General features: G+C 41.5%; 1 protein-coding gene across 1 annotated transcript in view; it reads right to left on the bottom strand.

Moving 5' to 3' along the window:
• Positions 1-23,052, bottom strand: part of PCDH15 (protocadherin related 15) — a 698,694-nt gene that overhangs the window by 185,146 nt on the left and 490,496 nt on the right. Inside the window, exon 20 of the mRNA XM_034775466.1 lies at positions 8,911-9,027. Coding sequence (XP_034631357.1) covers positions 8,911-9,027 — 117 coding nt within the window. The remainder of the gene's footprint in view (positions 1-8,910; positions 9,028-23,052) is intronic.

Below are 23,052 nucleotides of genomic sequence, written 5' to 3'. Positions count from 1 at the left end.
AAGAACAGGAGTACTTGTGGCACCTTAGAGACTAACAAATTTATTAGAGCATAAGCTTTCGTGGGCTACAACCCACTTCTTCGGATGCATATGCATCCCGAAGAAGTGGGTTGTAGCCCACGAAAGCTTATGCTCTAATAAATTTGTTAGTCTCTAAGGTGCCACTAGTACTCCTGTTCTTTTTTAGTAGTTTAAGCATCAGTTTGAAATAGAGGTTTAAATCCCAACTCAGACATTCATCCTATAAGTTGGATAAATTGAGTTACATCTGTTATTATGTGGGAACATTTCAGTTGGATTCTTAGAAACCAAAATCATTTCCAATCTGCATAGACATTTAAAAAAACTGAATTGCACTTTTCATAAGACTAAGAACGTGTCTCAGTGTCCTTTACCATCATTTCCTCTCCCTTTATATTTGTGCATTGTGGTCTGAGCAGAATTTCCACCTGGCAGCTGTTCATCATACTCCCACAACTATACGAAAGCTCATGAAGCACTTCGGAAACATACACGCACCCACACATCATCATTCTGTGCCCAACCAAATTTGTGCTTGTAACTTGAAGGAAAATGTACGTTTTGGGAAGAATGGGGAACAATTGTTTGCAGCCTGACTTTTTAATTTTAGGAAGTAAAAAATAACATTTTTTTCTGTGAACTGAATATAGCCATATAGAATCCAGGAGTCACATGAAATTCTGACATCTGGCCTGCTGCAGTTTGGTTTTAATGATGCCATGCTGAGCAAACAGACTGGGCATATTCCTACTGAATAGAATTCACCATTTCAGCAGTCTAGGACTATTGGGAGAGCAAGGATAAGATTGTCTCTAAGTTGTCATTTGTTTCTCATGGCAGTTTTATGAGGGAGGAAGATGGGCGATTGCTCCAAAGTATTCATGCTTTTGGTTTGTTTGTATTTGAAGGAGATCTGTTACTTTGAACATACAGGCTAGTAATATTTGTGTTTTTTATCAGAATGACAATATTTTTTTCATGCGATGGGGGGGGAGGTAAAATCTTTTATTGGACCAATTTCTGTTGGTGAAAGAGACAAGCTTTCAGGCTATACAGAAAAGAAGAACTTTTGTGTAGCTTGAAAGCTTGTCTCTCTCACCAACGGAGGTTGGTCCAATAAAAGATATTACCACGCCCACCTTGTCTCTAATATCCTGGGACCGAGATGGCTACAACACTATAAACAACATTTTCTGCAGAATTTGGCTCCTCTTTCTATTGATGATCTAGCTGCTTTTATAAGAGACAAACATTTTTCCAATTTTCTTTTCTCCTGCAGGCACTACACAGTCAAAACAGCTAAGTGAGAATGAGTTGGATTCTATTCCATATGGTGCATTATCAACAGTATTATTTTCTATGTTCCACTCAGTCCTGCCTGTGCAAACTCATTCAAGACAGTGGGGTTGAAAGAGTTCTTTTTTTATTTTATTCAGCCCCTGCAGCACCCCCACTGACCCAGTGTGGTGCTGCAGGCACACCCTGCTTCAGTTTGCCTTCTCTCAGAGACCCTTAAGAACGCCACAAAGTCCAGAAGGTATGAAAACTTCCCCACTAGGATTCTAATTTATTAAATCCAAACCATACTTGAAATAACGTCTCTTTCCATGGGCTCAGAGGGTTGTACAATCCTCCTCCCTGGAGCCAATGATTCTGATTCCTAACCTCTCTAGCCTGTAATATCTCCCATTGGCTCATGGATTGCACAGCCCTCCTTCTTGGAGACAGTAGTCTCTGTGGAGCTCCCCTCCCACGGAAGAGCTTTCTTTCTGAGCACCTCCTGGCAATTGAGCAGAGACGGCCTTTTATTGGATGGCTCAGGTGCTCGTTATTCAATTAACTGACTAGATAGGCTAGTTCTCCTTAAATTAGCTTGTCATATGTAGCTTGGGCTTGGACTCCCCTAAAATGGGGCCAGCAACCCTGTGAATAACTTTATTATACCACCCTCATCACTATAATACCTGAATGCAATGAGGGGATCTCAGGAAGATAATGGGGAGTAACTGAGGACCTGATTTGGTCTGCAAAACTTTTATTAGGAGTGATATGTAAGGAGGAAAAAAATCCAGCTTGATTTTCATCCCAGGCTATGTTTATAAGGCTGACAGTTAGGAAATACTTTTCTTTCTTTCCTTGTAAAATAACAATCTTTTAAAGTTTGGATACCTTAAATTAGATATGTCCTATATCCAAATTCTTTTCCTGCTATTCAAATATATTAATTATCTGCAATTCACACAGAATCACATTTTATATGGAATTGGTTACAATACAACCATGCAACAGAGAGTGCTGTGGCACCTTTAAGACTAACAGATGTATTGGAGCATAAACTTTTGTGAGTGAAAGTTTATGCTCCAATACAAACATGCAACAGAGAGTGCTGTGGCACCTTTAAGACTAACAGATGTATTGGAGCATAAACTTTTGTGAGTGAAAGTTTATGCTCCAATACATCTGTTAGTCTTAATACCCACAAAAGCTTGAATACCCACGAAAGCTTGAATACCCACGAAAGCTTATGCTCCAATACATCTGTTAGTCTTAAAGGACTACTTAAAGGACCACAGGACTCTGTCGCTTTTTACAGATCCAGACTAACACGGCTACCCCTCTGATACTTGATACAAACATGGAATCCCACACTGGCAGTTTAGAGTCACTTTTCACAGTAGAACTGAAGCTTAAGTGGTTTTTCCTGAAGTGATAAAACAGACTGATTAGTACTGCCCAATTAAGATCCAATTAGATGAAAAAAGTACCAAAAAATTGATGAAGGTCACAGTGAAAGCTTTATCCCCCGAAGACAAATTTAAAGAAAGATGCTTTGTAATAGCAGAGAAAAGGTTATTTGTTTTATTTTTTCTATGATTGTCAGTCATTCATTACCCATCCGTCTTGTGACACCTCTTAAAGTCAAAGCAGGCCCCAAAATACTAATGTGCTAGGAGGATAAAACAGCTAAGCAACTTTTATTCAATAGAAAAAATAAAAGCCAATTTGTTCTTTGTCAATTTTCTCTGATTTTCAAAGTCAGGAAGTGGCTTAGTATTGTTAGTCATTAGTTGGAAGTAAAACATCAACTATTCAAAAATGTATTAAATTGTTTTATTTTTAATAAGGAGACATAATTCCTCTTTAGATTTTAGCAAACCTTTATGGCCTTTTTCTTTTCTATTTTTGTTTCTGAGGATTAAGTTAAATTTTCAACTTTTTTATAAAACAAACAGTATATTACAAAATCCATTAATGTTAACTTTATTTTCTGTTCTAGTCTCTTTTTTCTTTTCTAGATTAATTAAAATAATTGTGCATAGAATTCTATTTATTTCCATAACAACCTATATGCATGCATTTAGAGAGAGAGAGAGGTTGTAATGGAAACATACATATATGTATACACATCATATATATACACACACACATCTATATAATGTGTATGTATTACTGTATATATATTAGTAACATATTAACTTTAAAAATGCTATTAAATTACCTTCCCTAAATAAGTAAAGAGAAAAAATTGTTCTTCAGATTTTGGCTAAATTTTATTTATTCATTTCCCCCCTTTCGAGGTTTAGTTTAAATTTCCACATTTTTATACATATGCATATGTATAGGGTCCAGCTATATGTGGAATGGACTAGCATATATACAGATTTAAGCTGAATCCTATGTGCGGTGATTTTGCTATCTCTCTCTCTCTCTGTCACACACACACACTTTGGTCTTTAGTGGGAAACTCCCCATTCTCCCCACCCTCAGAGCAGAGAGGACATTTAAATAAATATTAGAGAAAGCATTGTAAGGAAGGAGTACTGGGGAAAATTTTAGTTGGAGGTTTTATATTATATTATCACAGTCCTTTTTAGAGGTCACAGTCAATATCTGGACTCCATTGTGCTAAATGTCATACAAACTCACATGATGTATGAAGTGTAGTTGTAGCTGTGTCGGCCCCAGGATATCAGAGAGATAAGGGGGGTGAGATAATATCTTTTATTGGACTATGTAACAGTGGCAAGTGTCTGCAGTCTTTAAACAGTTCCGGCCCTGGTACTGGCAGTACCCCAGGGATTCTTCCCAGGAGGCAGTGCCCTCTTGGTCTGTTCTGGCCCCAGATCTCCAGCTGGGCCTCTGAACAGCTCAGATCCCTTTCTGAGGGTTATCACTATCCAATTGTAGGACTCTTCCCTAGTGGCATATGGGGGACCAAGACCTGGCCACTACTCCAGGTCCCAGCCCAGGGACCCTAAGAATAGTAGCCATGCGCCACTGTGTTCCTTTAATGAAACTGCTTTCAGTTCCCTAGGCCACTTCCCTGAGGCCCCAGCCTTCACTGATGCTTCACCCTTATGTCAGGGCTCTCCTATATCTGCTCTGGCCCAGCAGCCAGTCAGAAGCTCTTTCTTGCTTCCCGGGCCTACTGACCTGTCCATGGCACTGCATTTCCCGTTGGCCATCTGCACTCCTCTGGCTCGAGGAAGGAACTGTCTGTCTCTGGCTCTGCAGTTCTTTTTTATATGGTCCTCTTGGGCATCATTTGGCTGCTCCTTGCAGCCTCTCTGATTAACTAGCCCTTTGTAGCCTCTCTTGGCTGCTCGGAGGACTTAGCTCCACTGCTCCTTTCCTGCGACAAATGTGGCAGGATTCTGAGGCTTCCAGCAGGGGGCCTCTGGACCTAGTCCATCCCATCACAGACAACTTCTGTGAGAAAGACAGAGCTGTTCAGCATATTTGGAGCTGTATGTAGTGGTCAGAGGGTTATAGGTGGTGAAACTGGTGATGATAATATTTCATTTCTTTTCTACTTCCTGAGCAAATGCAAGAAACAAAACATTATCCCCAAAGGTCTCACTATCTATTACCCTCTGACCACTACATACAACTCTAATTATGCTGAACAGCTCTGTCCCTCACCAACAGAAGTTGATCCAATGAAAGATTATTACCTCACCCATCTTGTCTCTCTAAAACTCATACAATGACATTTTCAATTATTAATACATTGACAATGGTAGCTGTTGGAACTGGACAGATTTCAGGACGTTCTGAGGGAGTAAACTATGTTGCCAAATCACCACTATCTATGGTCTGGTGATATATTACAGGATTCTTTTGTATATGTCTATTAATTAGAGCTGGTCAAAATTCATCTAAATGTTCATGGGAAATTATCAAAATATTTCATTATGATAATGACAGTTAAAATATTTAGATTATTCTATTCTATGCTATTATAACAGTCAAAATGATGAAGTTGAAACAAAATGATTCAATAAGATCAAAATGAAATATTTTGGAATATTCCTTTTTGTGAAAAAACTCAGAGATATATTGACTTTTCATCAAAATTTGGGACAAAATCAAATTTTGAAGTATCAGAATTTACCATAGGCTGAAAAACAGAAAATCATTTTTTCAGCCAGCTCTACTATTGATACAGTGGATCCTAAATAGCCTATCTTCTGGCCTTGCCCACATCGTTCACTGGATTTACAGATAACTTGCAATGAATAAAACAAGAAGGGAATATGGCTAACATGGTGGTGGTGGAGTCCTGATCCAGGGCCCCTGGACTGTGACCTAAGGAATTTATCAAGCTTTGAGCTGTGGCTGTGCAGGAGGCAAAGAAAATAATTGTAACATCCCTCATAACTAAGGTTAACATTTTGTCATGGTTGTCTTTAGTAAAAGTCATAGACAGGTCCCAGGGAATAAACAAAAACTCACGGAAGCCCCGTGACTTGTCCCTGGGTCCAGCACCCACTCCTGCTGGGACTCTGGCATCCCCCTCACCATTCACAGTGGCTGAGAGTGCTGCCGCCCTCCCCCCACTATGCATGGCGGCTCAAAGGGAGTGTGGCTGGGAGCTGCAGGTCCCCTGGCGGCAGCTGGGAGCTGCAGGAGGCCCCTGCAGTAACTGGGAACTGCCAGGGCCCTGCCGGCTGACAGCTTCAGCCCCACCGCCCCAGGGCTGAAGCAGAAATATCATAGAAGTCTCTGGAAGTCACAGATTCTATGACATTCATGACCTCCATGACATAATCTTAGCCTTACTCATAGTATATACAAGTCATACACAGTGGAACTGCTCCCAGGGGTGGATAATTTGGTTAATGTGAGATGACTAACTGTAAATCGAGTACATATTTTACCTGTGAGGAATTTGCAGGTTACTTTGAGGATATCATCTCTTGAATTGAGACAATTTGCTGAGTCCCTAGGTGACAGGGAATTCCTGAGGGGACAAAATGGAGCCATCTCTGTTCAAATTTCACCCAGTGTTGCTCACTGAACTCCTTGAAATACAGTGTGTGCTTCATTGTACCCATGTTCCTCCTAACTTTCTAATGAAATTGCCGAACTTTGCAAGTTACGATAACGTCCTTTGTAATGTGAACACCTGAACCACACACCTCACTAATGTCCTTAATACCAAATACACAGAATATCAAAGAGATACTTGATGACAACAAAGCTTCAAGCAATATCAACCTCAGATGGAAATCTTAGAACACTAAAGTAATTAAAGTTTCAGAATATCCTCTTAGAAGAATTTTCAAAATAACTTGACAACAAATTATGGGAGGTGTGAGCAATCAGGATTAATTCCTCCTCAAATCACTGGATGCCTGATTAGGGCTAGATTGTACGTAATCTTACTCCCCCAGGGCAGAGAACAGACAATGCCCAGCCATTGTGTTCCCAGGCACACAAATTGGAGAAATCCATCATGAACAGCAGTATTAGTCTCCACCTGTCTTGAGTGTGCTCCTTCAGCTGAGCATGAGGACTAGCCAGCCCGTCCTCCAGACAGATTAATGAGCTCAACTGGGTTGCATTAGGACCACCAGATTGGCTGGCCTGCCTGATTGTCTGAAGGAAGCCAGCAGGCCTGTTTTCAAATTCAGCAGCAGCTGCAATTACTCATACCCTTGCCTTGTTTCCAGCCTTGCCACCTGGCTTAATTCTTGTTGTGTTCCAGTTTGCTCCAGCCTTGGTTTCTCCTGCCTCTGGCTCCGACCCTGGGCTCAACACCTGGGTTCTGACTCCAACTCTGATCCTGGACTCCAGTCCCTGGCTCCCGACTCCTGCTCCAACCACTAGCCCCATTTGTGGGTACGTCTTCACTACCCGCCGGATCGGCGGGTAGTAATCGATCTATCGGGGATCGATTTATTGCGTCTCGTCTAGACGCGATAAATCGATCCCTGAATGCGCTCCCCGTCGATTCCGGAACTCTGCCAGAGCGAGAGGCGGAAGCGGAGTCGATGGGGGAGCCACAGCTGTTGATCCTGCGCCATGAGGACCCGAGGTAAGTCAATCTAAGATACGTCGACTTCAGCTACGCTATTCTCGTAGCTGAAGTTGCGTATCTTAGATCGATCCCCCCCTCAGTGAAGACCAGCCTTGTGACACCACCAAAGAAAGCTACAGGGGAAACATGAGGGTGGGGCTATTGCCCTAATCCCCATCCACAATGGCTACCAGAGCTAGGCCAGCAAAGGGATATGCACACTGACCTCTGTGAAAGGGCATAGCAGAAGCTGCTAAGATCTATGCTCCCTTATGTTAGTGGAGGCATTGCGCCTTGCTAAGGCACAATGGGTCTGAGAATGGCTGCCAGTATTTAGCACCTCTTCAGCCCTTCCATGCAACCCCAAATATTGCCCTGATATTGACAGATCCTTAGAATACAAACTGTGTTTTCCTCTGTGTTCTGTATAGAGTTCAACACAGCAATGGCATTAATCAAATAATGTATACTAATAATAAATAAATATTGATACTATTAACCTGAATTTTAATAGTTCTCTCTTTACAGATCTTAAACATACAATGGGCCAGATCCTAAGCTGATGTAAATTAGCCCAACTTAATTGACTTCAAAGGAGCTAGACTGATTAACATCAACTGAAGGTCTTTTCCATTTTGTGTTTGGATTTTTTGCAAAGGGATAGCACAGACAGGACATATTAAATATGACTTATATAAGTACAGCCTTAGTATTTCAGTGCTTCTCAGCGTTAAAAAAAAAACTACTTTGTACTGTATTTAACAATAACTGATTTATGTGGAACTCTGTCAAAATATTATCATTAGCTTTTAATGTGCATTGCAAACACTCTCTCAGAACGCCACTCCTTGAGCATTTGGAGTGTATCTTCTTCTTAATATTCTAAACATTAACAATTAAAATTAAACACTTCTGACAGAATATCTTTGGCTTTTATTGTCCTCAGTGTATCATTTGGTCACCAGTGTTCATGAACCTCCTTGATTACACAAATAGACATTACCCATCAGAAAAGTTAACAAGTCAAAAATGTGCACATTTCTGTCAATCAAGAGCTTCACCAGGGAACAGTGATAAGAAACCGGTGGCAGAAATAATCTTTATCCCCAGATCAACCAAGCTCAGTTCAAATACTGCCTTTCCAAAAAGGGCTACAGATGAACTGTGCTGTTTTGTAGAACACTAGTATGTCACATAGATTGGAAACTCACAATGACTGCAAATCAAGGAAATGACAAGCTTGCAAAGTTGTGTTTTGTTTTCTTTTTAAGCCACAGAGCTGTTCCAAATGCAGGCAGTCATGGGTTTGCTTCCTGCCTATTCTTTTTATCATCTGTGCCATGAAGCTGGATAACTTCCCATCAAAAAGAAGCTGTATCGTTGATTTGTCAGCCTTGGGAAAAATCATTTGAAATGCAGCCTATGTCCATGATGACAAAGGACAGGCTGGAATAAAAAATTTATGCGAGCTACTGCTGTGCGAGACTCATAATAATCTCCTTTGTTGCTCAGAGGGTTAGGTCACATATGAGGGTTAAAGATTTTTCCCTCTTGGGTGAAGTGTATTAACAAAATCATTTGCTTACCAGAGGATCCTGATCTTCAGCTGAAACTGTAGCGATAACAGTGCCCTTGATTGCATCGGGAGCAACCATTCCCCTGTAGAGAGCTTTGCTAAATACTGGGGAGTAATCATTCATATCCTGCAAAATATAATTAAGAGTTTAGTTCTCAAGTTGAAACAAGATTATGGACCTATCCACAATTGTTCTTTCAAACTATACCCATTCACTCCCTTCCCATTAGAGAACCCATTTGCCACTGTCAGCCTTTCCATACTCTCAATTCTATTACTATCACACAAGCCTGGCACCCAAGAGAAAGATGCCAAATTTTCAATACAGTATTATTGTGTGAGGGATCAACGTAAAGTAATTCTACTTCAGAAAACAGTCTGTCACCCAAGTAAATAAAGCTTCCAGGGACTGCAGAGATTCTTATGACAGTTGTTTTTCAAGCAATGTCCCACAATATGGCTTTGTTAATTTTCTAAACTGGATGCGCTTGCTCTTTCCTGAAAGTGCTTTTTATACTATATGTGACAAAATGACAAGAAAATACAGGACCAGCTTACTATAAACACTTTATGAGAGCCTAAATTATGCTTTTCATAGTGACCTATGTATTGTGAAGGAAAAAATTACGTTAGAAGCAAAGGTACGTTATATTGAGGGAGGCAGTAAAAAGAAAATAAAAATATAAAGCAAAGTTCAACCATGCTCAGCTGAAGGACCATTAATAACTCCCCTATCAGGAGCCAAATACATTTCAAAGCTTCTCTCCAGCAATACTGTAATTCATTAATAGGAACAATAATTTACCTTGATAGTGTGATCTATCCTGAAATATGTACTGTATAAATAACCCAATCAGGATCAAGGCCCACTACATTTAGTTTTATTTATTTTATTTTTTTAAATTAAACAAATGCAACTTTAAACCACAGTTTTTACTTTTAATTTAATGTCTCTTTTCTGCATTAAATCTATTTTCATAATTTAGGGTTACCATATTTTAGTTTTAAAAAAGGAGGACACTCCACGGGGCCCCAACTCCGCCCCTTCCCCAAACTCCCTGCCCCAACTCTGCCCCCTCCCCTGAACGCTCCGCCCCCTGCTCCTCCCCCTCCCCTGCTTCCCGAGAATCAAATGTTTGCGGGAAGCCTGAAACAGGGAGGCAGCAGGTAAGCTGGGGCAGGGTGTGGCGCAGCCCAGTCCGGCCCCCCTGGCCGAGCGGCTCCTTTTGGCGGCCGGCCGGCCCAGGCCAAGAGGCTCTGGCCCCGGCATCTCCCGCCTGGCTCGGCTCGGCTCGGGCCCTGGGGCGCCGGCCCCCGGCCGAGCACCCCCGGCCCAGCACCGCAGTCTCTGGCCCCGGCCCCAGGCCCGGCCGAACACCGCCAGCCCCGTCCCGGCCCCGGGCCCGTCCCGGCCAAGTACCACCGGCCCCCGGCCCGGCCCGGCCCCGTCCCAGCACCGCTGGCCCCAGTCCCATCCCGGCCCCGGGCCTGGCCCAGCACCGCCGGCCCCAGTCCCGTCCTGGCCCCCAGCCGAGCACCTCCAGCCTCGGCCCCCGGCCGAGCACCGCCAGGCCCTCCCTCCTATTTTCCCGGACATGTCCGGCTTTTTGGGATTTCCTCCCGGACGGGGATTTGAGGCCCCAAAAGCTGGACATGTCCGGGAAAATCCGGACGTATGGTAACCCTACATAATTTGAATGTATTAGTAACAGATTTATACATTTTTGCACTTGCAGAGAAAACAGATGAGTTATACTCATTAAAAAATGCATGTTTGACTTTTAAATGACCAAAATCAAAGAGGGAGCGCATGGAGATGAGCACATTGTCCCAAACACACAGGAAAAATGCCAACGTGTGAAGGATGTGGTTTTAATTAGGCTGCGCCTTTATTATCTCGTTTGGGAATTATCTGGCAATGAACTGCACTGTACAAATTATCATTCCCTCCTCACTCATTTCCAACTACTTGTGGAAGGTGGCCATCAGTCCCCCCATAAATCCACCGCCCTCCCCTCACATAAGCGCTCGGGGGGCTGAGAAAAGGGGATTGTTAGGAGCTTCGGTCTCATTCCCCAGCTGCTTTAGGGGATGCCTTCCCCCAGAGTGTACTTCCAATTCCAGTTTTTCAGGGAACCAGATCCCTATAGAACAAGTACCTGCACTGGACACCTGCCACTAGTTTGGCTGCCACTCCCCACTGCCCGCCAGGTTCCCAAATACTTAATAAGTCCCTCCCAAACCAAAAATATATCCTGGATCAGAGAGCTGTACTCCATTATCCCTAAAAATTTTGGTGTGCAAGTATCAACTTCCCTCTCCTGATGATTCACACTTTGTAACCTACAGAGGCCTGACAGAATCTCACCACACTGTCCACTGTAATATTTCAAACCAGTTTGCAGTCTGCCCAGAGAAAAGGTCCTGGATCTGCCCTAAATCTCTCTGTTCTTGATGATTAAGTCCCCCTGCCCCATACAAAATCCCAGATCATTTTCACCCTGGTGTACAGTAATCATTTCAGCTGGCCATTTCTTGGATGCTCCTCTTGCCAAGACAACTCAGGTTTGCCTCAGCACCAAAGGCCCAGCTGCAAACCTCTAGGGAACTGGCTGCCCACCTCTGGGCCTATAGCTCCAAACATTGGCTCTTCCCTTGCTTCTGATATAACAACCCTTTATCCATATCAACTCAGAATAGCCCAATGATGAGGCCCAGCTGTGAACTTCCAGGGGGAACTGGCCATCTGCCTGTGGGCCAAATGCGATACAGAGCTCTACTGGCAGGTCAGGGCATAAATAGATATATAAACTCTCCCTGCTGGTCTACCTGGGGCCCAATGGCTTTCAAGAGCCTTTCTAGCCAGTCCCTAGATCAGGTGATGCCTAACTCCCTTCCCCCCCCCCACCAAAAGGAGGGGGGAACCCTTAAAAGAGCCACACCCTCTTTCTTGCTGCTTGACCAGACAAACCCCTCCCCATCTTTGAGGCTGTGGGGGCTGAATTTTGCAAATTGTTCAATTAAAATAGATCAGAATTCCTTACATTGGATTATGGGGATAGAAATGGGTGCCTTCAAATTTGCTGACCTTTTTCAGCTGGGCATCTTACTTCGTCTGACAATGTAAAATGGAAGACTAATTTACACAAACAAATCACATTTTTCTAAATACTTCAAAGTGATGCCAAGTTTGACAAAAATTAAGGCCTTGCTCTATCTTGCCCCGAAAGACTCATTCTGGAATCTTTGTATTGCTGTGTATGTGTGTGTGCGCACACGTGTATGTATATATAGAAAGAGTTTTGAAGCGTCACACAGCAATCGCAGATTATAGGAGTCCATCCACACTCCATTTTTGATTATTACTATTTATTATTTGTATAACCGTCAACATCTAGAACAGAATAAAAAGATGGTTCCTGCCCCAAACATGGGGGAAAGATGCTGGATTCATCTAGTGAAGTTGATCTGATCGCATATACAGGTGTAAGTACCAAAACAATCAGAGAGTCTAAATTAAAACTAACCCAAGTACAGATTTAGGCACCAGCTATTATGTGCTCCATACAAATTTTAGTTCAGGTTTAAGACTGTCTATACCAGTGGTTCTCAACTTCCATAGTAGGATCCCTGCTGGAACTACCCTCCTATTTAGCAATAAGGGAAGGGCAGGTCATGAACTTGTGACCATCTGTCCCCCACACCAGATGAGGACTCCTGGTATCAATCATGCTGGAAAAAATCCAAGTAACAATGGAGATCATATGCATGTCCTGGGGATATAACCATGTTGCAAAATTCCAGGAAAATAATGGCTAAACAAATCTTAAATATAGCTCTTCTAATTTCATCTAAATTTTGCCTCCTATGTTAGGAAAAGGTCATGGGGGTGGGTATAATAGGCCAGGGAAGGCCGTTGCCATGGGACACTGGGCCAGGGATGCTGTGGTCCCGGGCCTGCCAGCGCGACTGGGGCTGTTCTGGCCGGGGCTTGATCGGTGGGCTGGCTGGGGCTACTCCAGACGGGGCTTGAGTTGGTTGGCCGGCTGGGACTGGCCTAGGGCTCCTTTGGTGGTGATGGCAGGGGAGCAGCTTGGGATTCCTGCCAGCCAGGGGCTTCTCTGGCCACAGGGGGCTCTGGCTGGAAGGGGTGGGGCTCAGGACTTCATGTGGAAGAGGTGGGGCTGTGGGACTAGTCTCCCCAAAGGGGGGTGAGAGTCTGTAGCCCAGTGGGCCAACTTACCTGTATTATATTCATTGCTTTGTTATTTTGCTTTATTATATTTAGTAGTAATGCAAGGAACCTACAGGCTTTTATCCTGTAAGATTTGGCTTTAGTAGATAGTGTGAGGCTTGACGCCTATAACCTTTGGTATAGATAAACTTAAGTAACTTGTACGTTATAGGGAACTGAAAGTACCATGCAAGAGGGGGAATTTGGTCCAGAATACTGACATCAGCCACCCACAGAACACAGCTGACCCCAGCACAGAACATAGTTGACACCAGCATCCGGAAAGTTCTGGGCAAGACCTCTGACCGCAAAGCTGCCATGACAGCAAATTGAAGTGTATGCTAATAGGGTAACATCATACATATATTAACCTATAGAAAACGGACACCTTAAGGGAAGCAAATACAAATAAGGACCTCTATTGAATATGCATTGGTCATGGAGCTTTAGCATAACCTACTATAAAAGTAACATCCCAGGGGCAGCAGAGAGATTGTCAAGATGTAGACCGTAGGAGGAGCAAGAATGATGGCCACCAGGGAAAATGAGGACGGTGACAGTGATGAGAAAGATAATGGTTAAGTATGAAAGATAAGGGTGTAAGTATGAACGTCCAAATGTACTTTCTGTATTATCTCTAACTGCTTTGTTAAGTTTAAATGTGTGCATAACTTTGCTAAATTATTAAATCATATATTTTTATATAGAGAGAGTTCCTATAGTGTGAGTGTTGCACCTGTGCACATTGGGTTCCCAAATTATATGGCAATTTTACAATAATCTTACTGGGCCTGATCTTGGGAAAGAACCTGTTAATCCTCAAGTTACAATTATATATAGCCAACTTTGGGTCAGGCTACAAGTCCACCCATCACACATGGAACAGGGAACTGACATTTTCAAAATGTAAGAAAGAAAACAAAACAAAAAAACACCCCACCTACATCCCACCCAACATCAACAACCCTGCACTGATTCATCAATAAGTTTAAATATGCAAACACAGAAAAGTCTATGAATCCATTAGATGCATAAGTATTAGCTATTAGATGTACAAGTAAATATAGCATTTGCATTGTGGAAATGTTAATGATTCTATAAAAATCTTGGCCAAAGTTTTCAAAAAATAGGATCCTCCAGTTAAGTTCCTTAACCTCTACATTCTTAATGACTTCAGTGGGAGCCGCTGGGTGTTGAGAAGTTTTGAAAACCAGCCTACTTATTTGAGAGGCTAAGGGTACGTCTTCACTACCCGCCGTATCGGCGGGTAGCAATCGATTTATCTAGGATCGATATATCGCGTTTCGTTAAGACGCGATTTATCGATCCCTGAATGCGCTCACCGTCGACTCTGGAACTCCACCAGAGCGAGCAGCGGTAGCACAGTCGACGGGGGAGCCGCGGCCGTCGATCCTGCGCTGTGTGGACCCCAGGTAATTCGATCCAAGATACTTCGACTTCAGCTACACTATTCGCGTAGCTGAAGTTGCGTATCTTGGATCGATCCCCCCTGCTAGTGTAGACCAGCCCTAAATCAGGATGTAAGAACCTAGTTTGAGGTCCTGTTTTTGAAAGTCTTCATCTTTTAATTTTCATATTTGACATTCATTAGATTTAAACTTGTAATCTTAACATAATAGTAACATAGGTTTGGGTAGGGTTGTTATTAATTATTATTATTATCTACTTATAATTATATGGCTTTAACATTACCTCAAATTATTTAAGTCAAGGAGAAATTGTATTTTTAAAAGTTAATGCTTCTGTACTGTCATTGGCTTGGGAGAGGTATGATGCCATGTTTGGGGAGAGAGACACACACAAAGCAAAACAAAGAGGAAGCCCTTTCTATGGGATTTGGAGTCAAGGCTCTTGGACACTTACACAGACCTGCAAATTACCTCCCTAAGGGGAGGATTTATCTGAAACTGCACGTATTTTCCTTTGTGCTGGCAGGGTAGTTCTGATGCCAATAGTACATTTTCTTTTAAGTGGAAAAATGTGAGAAGGGACAGATTTTTCATGCCAAAACAGTTCTGGACTTGTACTTCACTTTGGTGATTTTTAAAAATCATCTCCTGAAGGGTTCTAACTGCAATAATTATTAAATAATACTTTGCAGCAAGAAGTAATTTGCAATTCTTCCTTTCCTGGTTTTGTCTGTTACTTCTTTTCTTTCACTGTCTTTAACCTACACAGGTTACTTTATGTTCTTAGTGTTTCCTGGCAAACAATCACATTCATGGACAATGCAAACCAAAGAAGCATGAATTAAGTGAATGTAAACTCCTATTTCACAAAGAGATTAAGACAGTCACCCACTGCATGCAAACAAAGCTTCTGCATTCATTGTGTATTTGACTCTTGATTAGTGAATATGAATGACACTACGTATGCCAATGGGAATGAGAAGGTCTAAACTACAGGTAGAGTATCTCTTTAAAGAAAGAAAAGTGCAACTTTTTCAATACTTTGACAGGAACCTTCATCATGAGCTCTCCAATTAAATTAGAATCTACTACTTTCATTTATAAAGGTTTAAATACAGGATGGCCAAATGGGCCTCTCAGACATTGTTCAATAACTTTTTTCTGATATTGGGACTGCAATTCAAATCCCCTTCTATCTGATTAGACAGATCAGTGGTTAAATAATTAAAAAAAAAACAGATCAATCTGATTGCATTTTCATTACTAGTGATGCTACTTGAATGGATGTTATGATTTTTCCAAGATCTGCTCATATTTGTTACATGCTGGTCTCTCAACTACAACCCTAGGAATATCACATTACCACTGTACTGGAAATCTGAGGAAAAAGTTGTTTTTGTGCTTATCTGAACCTACTGAGGTTCTTTTGTTGCTATCTGGAGTCATGTCCCAGTTATTTAATTCTGAGCGATGTTATTTATGGATCTGGTCATGAACAGTAACCATTTCCTGTCCATATTTCTTTAATTGTTGTGGTGAATATACGAAGCCTTATCCTCTGCTACCCTGTTCCCGTGCTTCCCCTAGGAACTGTAGAAGGGAGCTTTAGACCTGGTCTGTCCTTTGGTGTAAGTTAGAATAGCTCCATGGCAGCACCTCTGTGGGGATATTGTCCAATAGCCATTTCTACATCTTTAATGACCCCCTTTGCACTGAATTGCAACAAAGGGGACATAGAGCAGAAGAGAACTGGATCCACTGTATATTCAAAAGACTATCTTTGACACAGAAGCATAGACATTTCAGGTGTCCCCCACTCCTGCTTCCTCACTGAAACTTACCAGAGACATAGATGAGAGATGAGCAAACCATTTCAGATAAAATAAAACCAAACCCAAACAATCTCCCAAACCAAACCCAGCCTGATCTCTTTTAATTTGGCAGGTGAAAGTTCAGCTTTCAACCTTATTTTACATTTCCACATGCATCTGCACTTTCACGTTTCAGCCAATACCAGAAGCAGGAGTGCCAAAGTGTCAATAAAACTGCTTTCCCAGTGTATCTGGCTCTAGATGCAGGCAGTACAGCAAACCTCATTAGTTTAGAAAGTGCATCCTTGCAAAATTACATCCTTAATTAGTTTGAATAAGCATTTAGACTCATAGACTCATAGACTTTAAGGTCAGAAGGGATCAGTATGATCATCTAGTCTGACCTCCCGCATGATGCAGGCCACAAAAGCTGACCCACCCCCTTTCCCTTGACTCAGCTGTTGAAGTCCCCAAATCCTGTGATTTAAGGACTTCAAGTCGCAGAGAATCCTCCAGCTAGCGACCCCCGCCCCATGCTGCGGAGGAAGGCGAAAAACCTCCAGGGCCTCTGCCAATCTACCCTGGAGGAAAATTCCTTCCTGACCCCAAATATGGCGATCAGTAGAATCCCGAGCATGCAGGTAAGATTCTCCAGCCAGACCCTCATTGACCATTGATACTATTTACCAGCGATGGCACGCTGTTGATAAATTGACTAAAATCACATTATCCCATCAAACCATTCCCTCCATAAACTTATCAAGCTTAATCTTAAAGCCAGAGAGGTCTTTCGCCCCCACTGTTTCCCTCGGAAGGCTGTTCCAAAATTTCACCCCTCTGATGGTTAGAAACCTTTGTCTAATTTCAAGCCTCGAAAGTAAATCTCTTATATTTTTAGGAACACCTACTACTAATTTGGATTATACCTGGATTGCATTGTAGTTGCATGAAATTCAGAACAGAATTCCACAGTGGTCTTAGTTCAGAAGTTTTTGTCTTTGCAGATACCCGTAAAATAATTTATAATTTTGTTTCTTTCAAAGACCATCAGGAGATGGGTCAGAGCAGACCCTGAAACAAAGTGAGTCCAGATTCTTGAATGAATAAACTTATTCCTTCAGTAGATACTTTACAATACGGTGCTATATATAGTTGTTACTGACTCCTGTAGGTGGATTCCTTATGCTACAAATTGAGACAGTCTGAGATTTTGCCCAGCCCTTTAAGTAGTACAGATTTTAACCATTCTTTTTGGTGACCCTATGTGATTGTTATATTTACCGATAGTCTCTCAGAGAGCAAACGTTAACCCCCAAACTTCTTGTAAAACTAACCTAAGTGACATATTTGATTGTTAGTTGAATATATATCACTTTTTTTTGTGATGACAGACATTCTGGACCAGGGAGGATGAGAGGAGTCAGCAGCTTAACTGAATGGCACTAGCCCATGCACCAGCTCAGGTGCATCCCCTTCTCCCCGGTCCAGACTCTTAAAAGAGCCAATACTCTAGTCCAGAAAAATACCCACCTTTGAGATTGCGGGCAGTGCGGAATGCTGCAAACAAGTATATCGGAATGTAAAATGCTAAGGGTTAAAGAGAACTAGCAGCATAGGCCTTGAGTAATACATATCCAGCTGGCTTCTAAAACATAGCACGCTGGCTGGCATGGTAGCTCATCCTCTTTTACTAGTGCTCAGTGGAGCGGTAGGCATAGATCTTACTCCGCTGCTTGTGTCGGTTAGAGAGTGGGGAGGAAAAGACACTCCCTATACTGTGTTTTGCTCCACACAAACCCACCAACTGCTCCTTTGCAGCACAGGGGAAGGATTCTCCCCTTTCACTGGAAGACTGGCTTTGTTTCAGAGGCCTAATAATCTTTTGGACATATTTATGGAATATTTAAGGTAAGCTACACACGTAAGAGAAGATATTTTTTTTAGTTGGGAAAATCATATCTGGATCTGTCAACCACAACAATGTTGCTTTAAAACATCTCTATTGTTTTCAGATAATACATGACAAGTTCAGCATTCTCTGAAAATTTTTGTCATCTTCTGTATGTTCTCATGTGTCCTTAGTGACTGAAAATCAGAGACTTAAGATAGAAATGTCAGAAAGAGAAATCCTGTTTAAGGATGATACAGAACATCAACTGCTATGGGAAATGAAAAGGAAACCATATTTATATATTTATTTTTCTAAGGTATTTGAATCAGCACCAAACGAATATGCATATAAAGTCAATAGTAAGGCAGAGGGACTTTGTCCTAAAACTGCCTTTCCACAAAGACTAATTTTACACAAGAACTTTTCCTAGTAAATCTCACGTGTTTGTGCTGAATAAAATGTCCTCTCCCACTTGGCAGCAAGATATTTTGGCGATTTATGGACAGATAAGAAAAAGGGTTATCCCTCTGCCCCACACTTTTCAACAACCAAAACTGCCTGCTCATTTTACATATTAGACACCAAGCTTCCAGTTTGGGGTTTAGGTTAAAATAAAAAATAATTGATATCCACATAAAAATCACTATGGAGTTTCAGCAGAATTGACAGTGTGTACTCAAGAAAGATCCAGGATTGGAACAATGGGTGTGAGAGTATATGTACTTTTCTTTAAATTTGTGGCATAAATCAAGGAAGGAAGTAGTTGGCAGAAGTTCTAGGCAGAAACTCTACATGTGAAATGGAGAGAGAGAGAGAGAGAGAAGCTTTAGTGATAATACTGTTTTTTTATTCTAATAAAGTTCTTTTTCAGTATCAGAAGAAACTGACTCTTTACAGCAATTTATTATTTTCACAGTTTCTTTGTCTGTATTGACAGTGGTGTATAGTAAAACGTCAATCTCTCCCTACATTATAACTTGATATAGTTAATACTATTTGTCCTTAGCATTTATAAGCACTAAAAAGCACCAATGACGTTGTAAAAGAAAAAGCATTGTTTTTTAAATTATTATTATTATTTCTGGTGAAAAATGTCAATATGCGGAATTCAACCTGCATCTGATTTTTGTTTAAACATGGGAGCTGAGCATAGTCTTCATTTCTAACACTGAAGATCTGGGCCAAGATCTTCAAAGACTAGATGCTTAACTTACACTTCCGACTCCAAATTTAGGCACATAATATAAATTGGCCTGATTTTCAAAAGGGCTGAGCATGCAGAAGCTTTTAAGGAACCATGGCTTCAAGGCACCATGAGCCAGGTAGGGATAGCTGGAGTGAAGCATACTCCAGACACACACCCTAACTGCCCCAACATGCCCCTTCACCAGGGCCTGTGGGGAAGGAGGTGAAAGAGCTGGTTATGAAATTACTTACCTTACAATAAACAGTGGTTCTTAAAGATGTGTTGTCCAGCTGTATTCCACTTGTGGTGTGCATGCACCCAAGATTAGAATCTTTTGGCCAGCTTCTCAAGGAAGCTGCCCATGCTGCCTGAGCCCTAATAAAATAAATCCTAATCTGAGCTGCGGGATATAAATTGGCTAATTTATAACAGAGTCTAATACAGACTGACATCTACTTTGATAGTCTCTGCATTGAAATGGCCTGGCCCTATCAACATGTCTGCATATACTATGAAGAGTCTTGAGATACTCAAAATGTAAATTCTAAAGTAAATAATTAGCTAGTTCTCTAAGGACACAAAATATATGTAATGTAGCCTCCCCCTCATTGGTATGTGGTTTGACAGAAAGCAGATAAGTATCTTTGGTTCAAATGAAAACCAGTAACTACCTTAGGTAATAATTTGGAATGGAGCCTATGTGTGACCTTATCCTTATGAAAAATTGAATATGGAAGGTCTGCCATAAGAGCCTTATTTTCCCAAATTTCTGGCTGATGTAATTGCTACAGAAATGCTGATTTTATGGATAAATGTAGCAATGAGTAAGTTACCAAAGGCTCAGATGGGGATCCCATCAAACTCTATAGGGTCACATTGAGGGTCGAGAGAGGGTAAGTCTCCCCAACTTGGGGGAAAACAAATGCAAAGCCCTTTAGGAATTCTCCCATACGGTGGGAGAAAATTGTGTAACTCTGGCAGCATATGTAAGCCTGGTGGAATCTTTCCTGTTCAATCAATCAAAATGTTTTGAAGATCTAAAGGACATGATCTCTCCATATCTGTCATCCATCCAGAATGTGAGGTGGAAGAAAGATGGATTCAGATGCAGGATGCTCCATCTTCCTGGGAGATCAAGTTGAAAAGAAGAGACAAGTGTTTTGGAGGGTATGTTGATAGGCTCATCAGACCCAAGTACCAAAACTGAATTAGCAACATTGGAGCTCCTGCCTGATCTCTTTCAAAAGCATTGTCATCAGCAGGATGGGTGCATATCATCTGGGTGCATATCAGCAGAATGGATGCATATCATCAGTAAAATGAAGAATGTATCTGATAAAAAACCAAGCAGAATTTGGGTAATTTCTTGTTCTCATCTTTGTAAAGAGGTCTACTGATGATTGACCTCATTCCTGGGAGATGCTTCATACTACGGACTTTCTGATAGTCAACTCATGGTCCATGGGGAACTGTCTGCTCAGGCAGTCTGTCAATGAACTGCCCTAAGTGCTAAGAGGCTTATGTGCAACCTCTTTTCCTTCTGGGACCATCAGCACTGAACTTGATGGCAGTTGAAAGAAGCTCCCCATCATACAAGGGATGCATCAGTCACAAGGAGTTTGGTGGGAAGAACAAACCAACCTTGCAGACATGACTGGGATCTTTCCACCAATTTACGAAGGGAAGGATATTGAGGGGAACTAGCACTGACTTGATAGGTGTCCATTTGGTATATACACCAATTTCAGACAGACTGCCATATAGCATAAGTGAAGGTTAGCATGCTGCATGACAAATCTACATGAAGCCATGTGCCTGGGGAAACTCAAACAGGTTCTCACTGAGGTATGTGATTGATTCGGTAGCTTGTTAATGAGGATTGTCATAGATTTGAGAAAGGTAAACTTGAGGCAGTTAAGCTCTGGTTGTGAAGGAGTCTATCACCAGAAAAATTCCTAAGGTGCATAATCCTTCTACAAAGGTTTTTCATATTGACTTATTTAATAGCGATGTGTGAATAAATTGGGCAAAGCAAGTTACAGGATTCTTCACAAAAATTACACAACAGAAGTAAAGTCAAAGCACAATAAAGGAACAAGGTTTTCTCCTTATCATAGCTCCACTTTATATTCTGTTTCTTGTTTTGTTTCACATTGCTTGCATTCGACAGAATATGAAAGGAGCAGGAAAGGACATGTATTTCCCATAGTTCCCCTGTGCAAAGGGTAAAAAATATGCTGAGAGTGCAGTACAGGAGAAAGTTCATACACCCTCATTTAGCAGAATGTATAGTAGCTACCCCTGGAACTATTCCCACATAACAAAATGAGGACTGATCCATGGATTTCTTGAAGCCATCTCTATTGCTAATCCAGCTGTCATCTTAGCTCTAGCATGATCTGTTGTCCCCATCCCTTAAAGTCATGAAGTCATGTTTACAAGGATTAAAGGAGTCTTTTCTACAAACAACTCTCTAAAAAACTAATATTGGCATTGCTGGAAAGAAAAGAGAAAATGCTAAACACAATGGTAAGTAAACCAGGACAATCATGTTGGAGTGGGGATGAGGAGAACGGAAGTACTGGAGAGAAAGGGCATTAAAACTGAAAATCAGTTTAAAAAAAAAAGATTGAAAAAGGTAAGACAGTTACTAACTAAAATACACTAATGGTCAATAAGGTACTCAGACAGCTGGTGGTCAACTGAGGGGAGGATAAAGACTAGTGCAGGATAGAAATATTTGAGTTAGGGGAATACCAGAAGAAGACAAGTCTGAAAACCTAACTGTATTTCCAGAGATGTTAATACATATTTTAACAAGGGTGACCCCAAGACACCCTTTATGTCTGCCTCCAACAGAACTTCAGCAACATAAATGTATAATATTTAGATAGGTAAAATAATCTCCTCTTTCCCCTCCCTCAAACTGGGGAAGTAAATAATTAGAATTCAAAGTATTAGATCTGCATCTAAACTGTCCTCAGCACAACTGAGTGAGGTGGGGGTTAAAGATAGTTATAAGGCCAGCCACCTTTGCAGCTCCTGGATCCTGTAGCAACTGGGGATTGGATTAGTCCCTGTTATAAATTACAGCAGCCCCAGAGTTTCCCCAATTTACTCCTGGCATTCTAAGGGGCTGTTTCAATATCTACAGATCCAAGGCTTAAGGTAGCACAAAAGCCATAACTCTCTTTCCTCTTATACCTATATCCCCTGTGCTAGTGATTGGGAGGCAGGATGGCAGCCCCATGGCAACTTGGAAGAGGTAAGGGTGGTAAAGGGGGTGTCCTTGGTCTGCTAGTTACAGCTGCTTTCCATTACTAGATGGATGCAAAGCAGTCATAGTGGGGAATGGAGTCTGGCCATAAATATATATTCCCTTTTTCCTCCCCACCCCAGCAAACCAGTGATACAGTTCATGACTGTAAACATGTTTTTACTTTACTGCTAAGATGTAAAATACCATGAACTCTTATGTGTTCTGACTGTTGCTAACCAAAGATAATTTGCTCTAGCATCTTTTGCTATAACATTTATACATTTTTTAAGGAAAATGTAAATAACAAAAATTAAGCAGCACATTTCTCACTACATATATTA

This window comes from Trachemys scripta, chromosome 7, assembly GCF_013100865.1.
Source record: "Trachemys scripta elegans isolate TJP31775 chromosome 7, CAS_Tse_1.0, whole genome shotgun sequence".
Classification (NCBI taxonomy): Eukaryota; Metazoa; Chordata; order Testudines; family Emydidae; genus Trachemys; species Trachemys scripta.
This window is presented reverse-complemented; position numbering and strand designations above follow the sequence as displayed.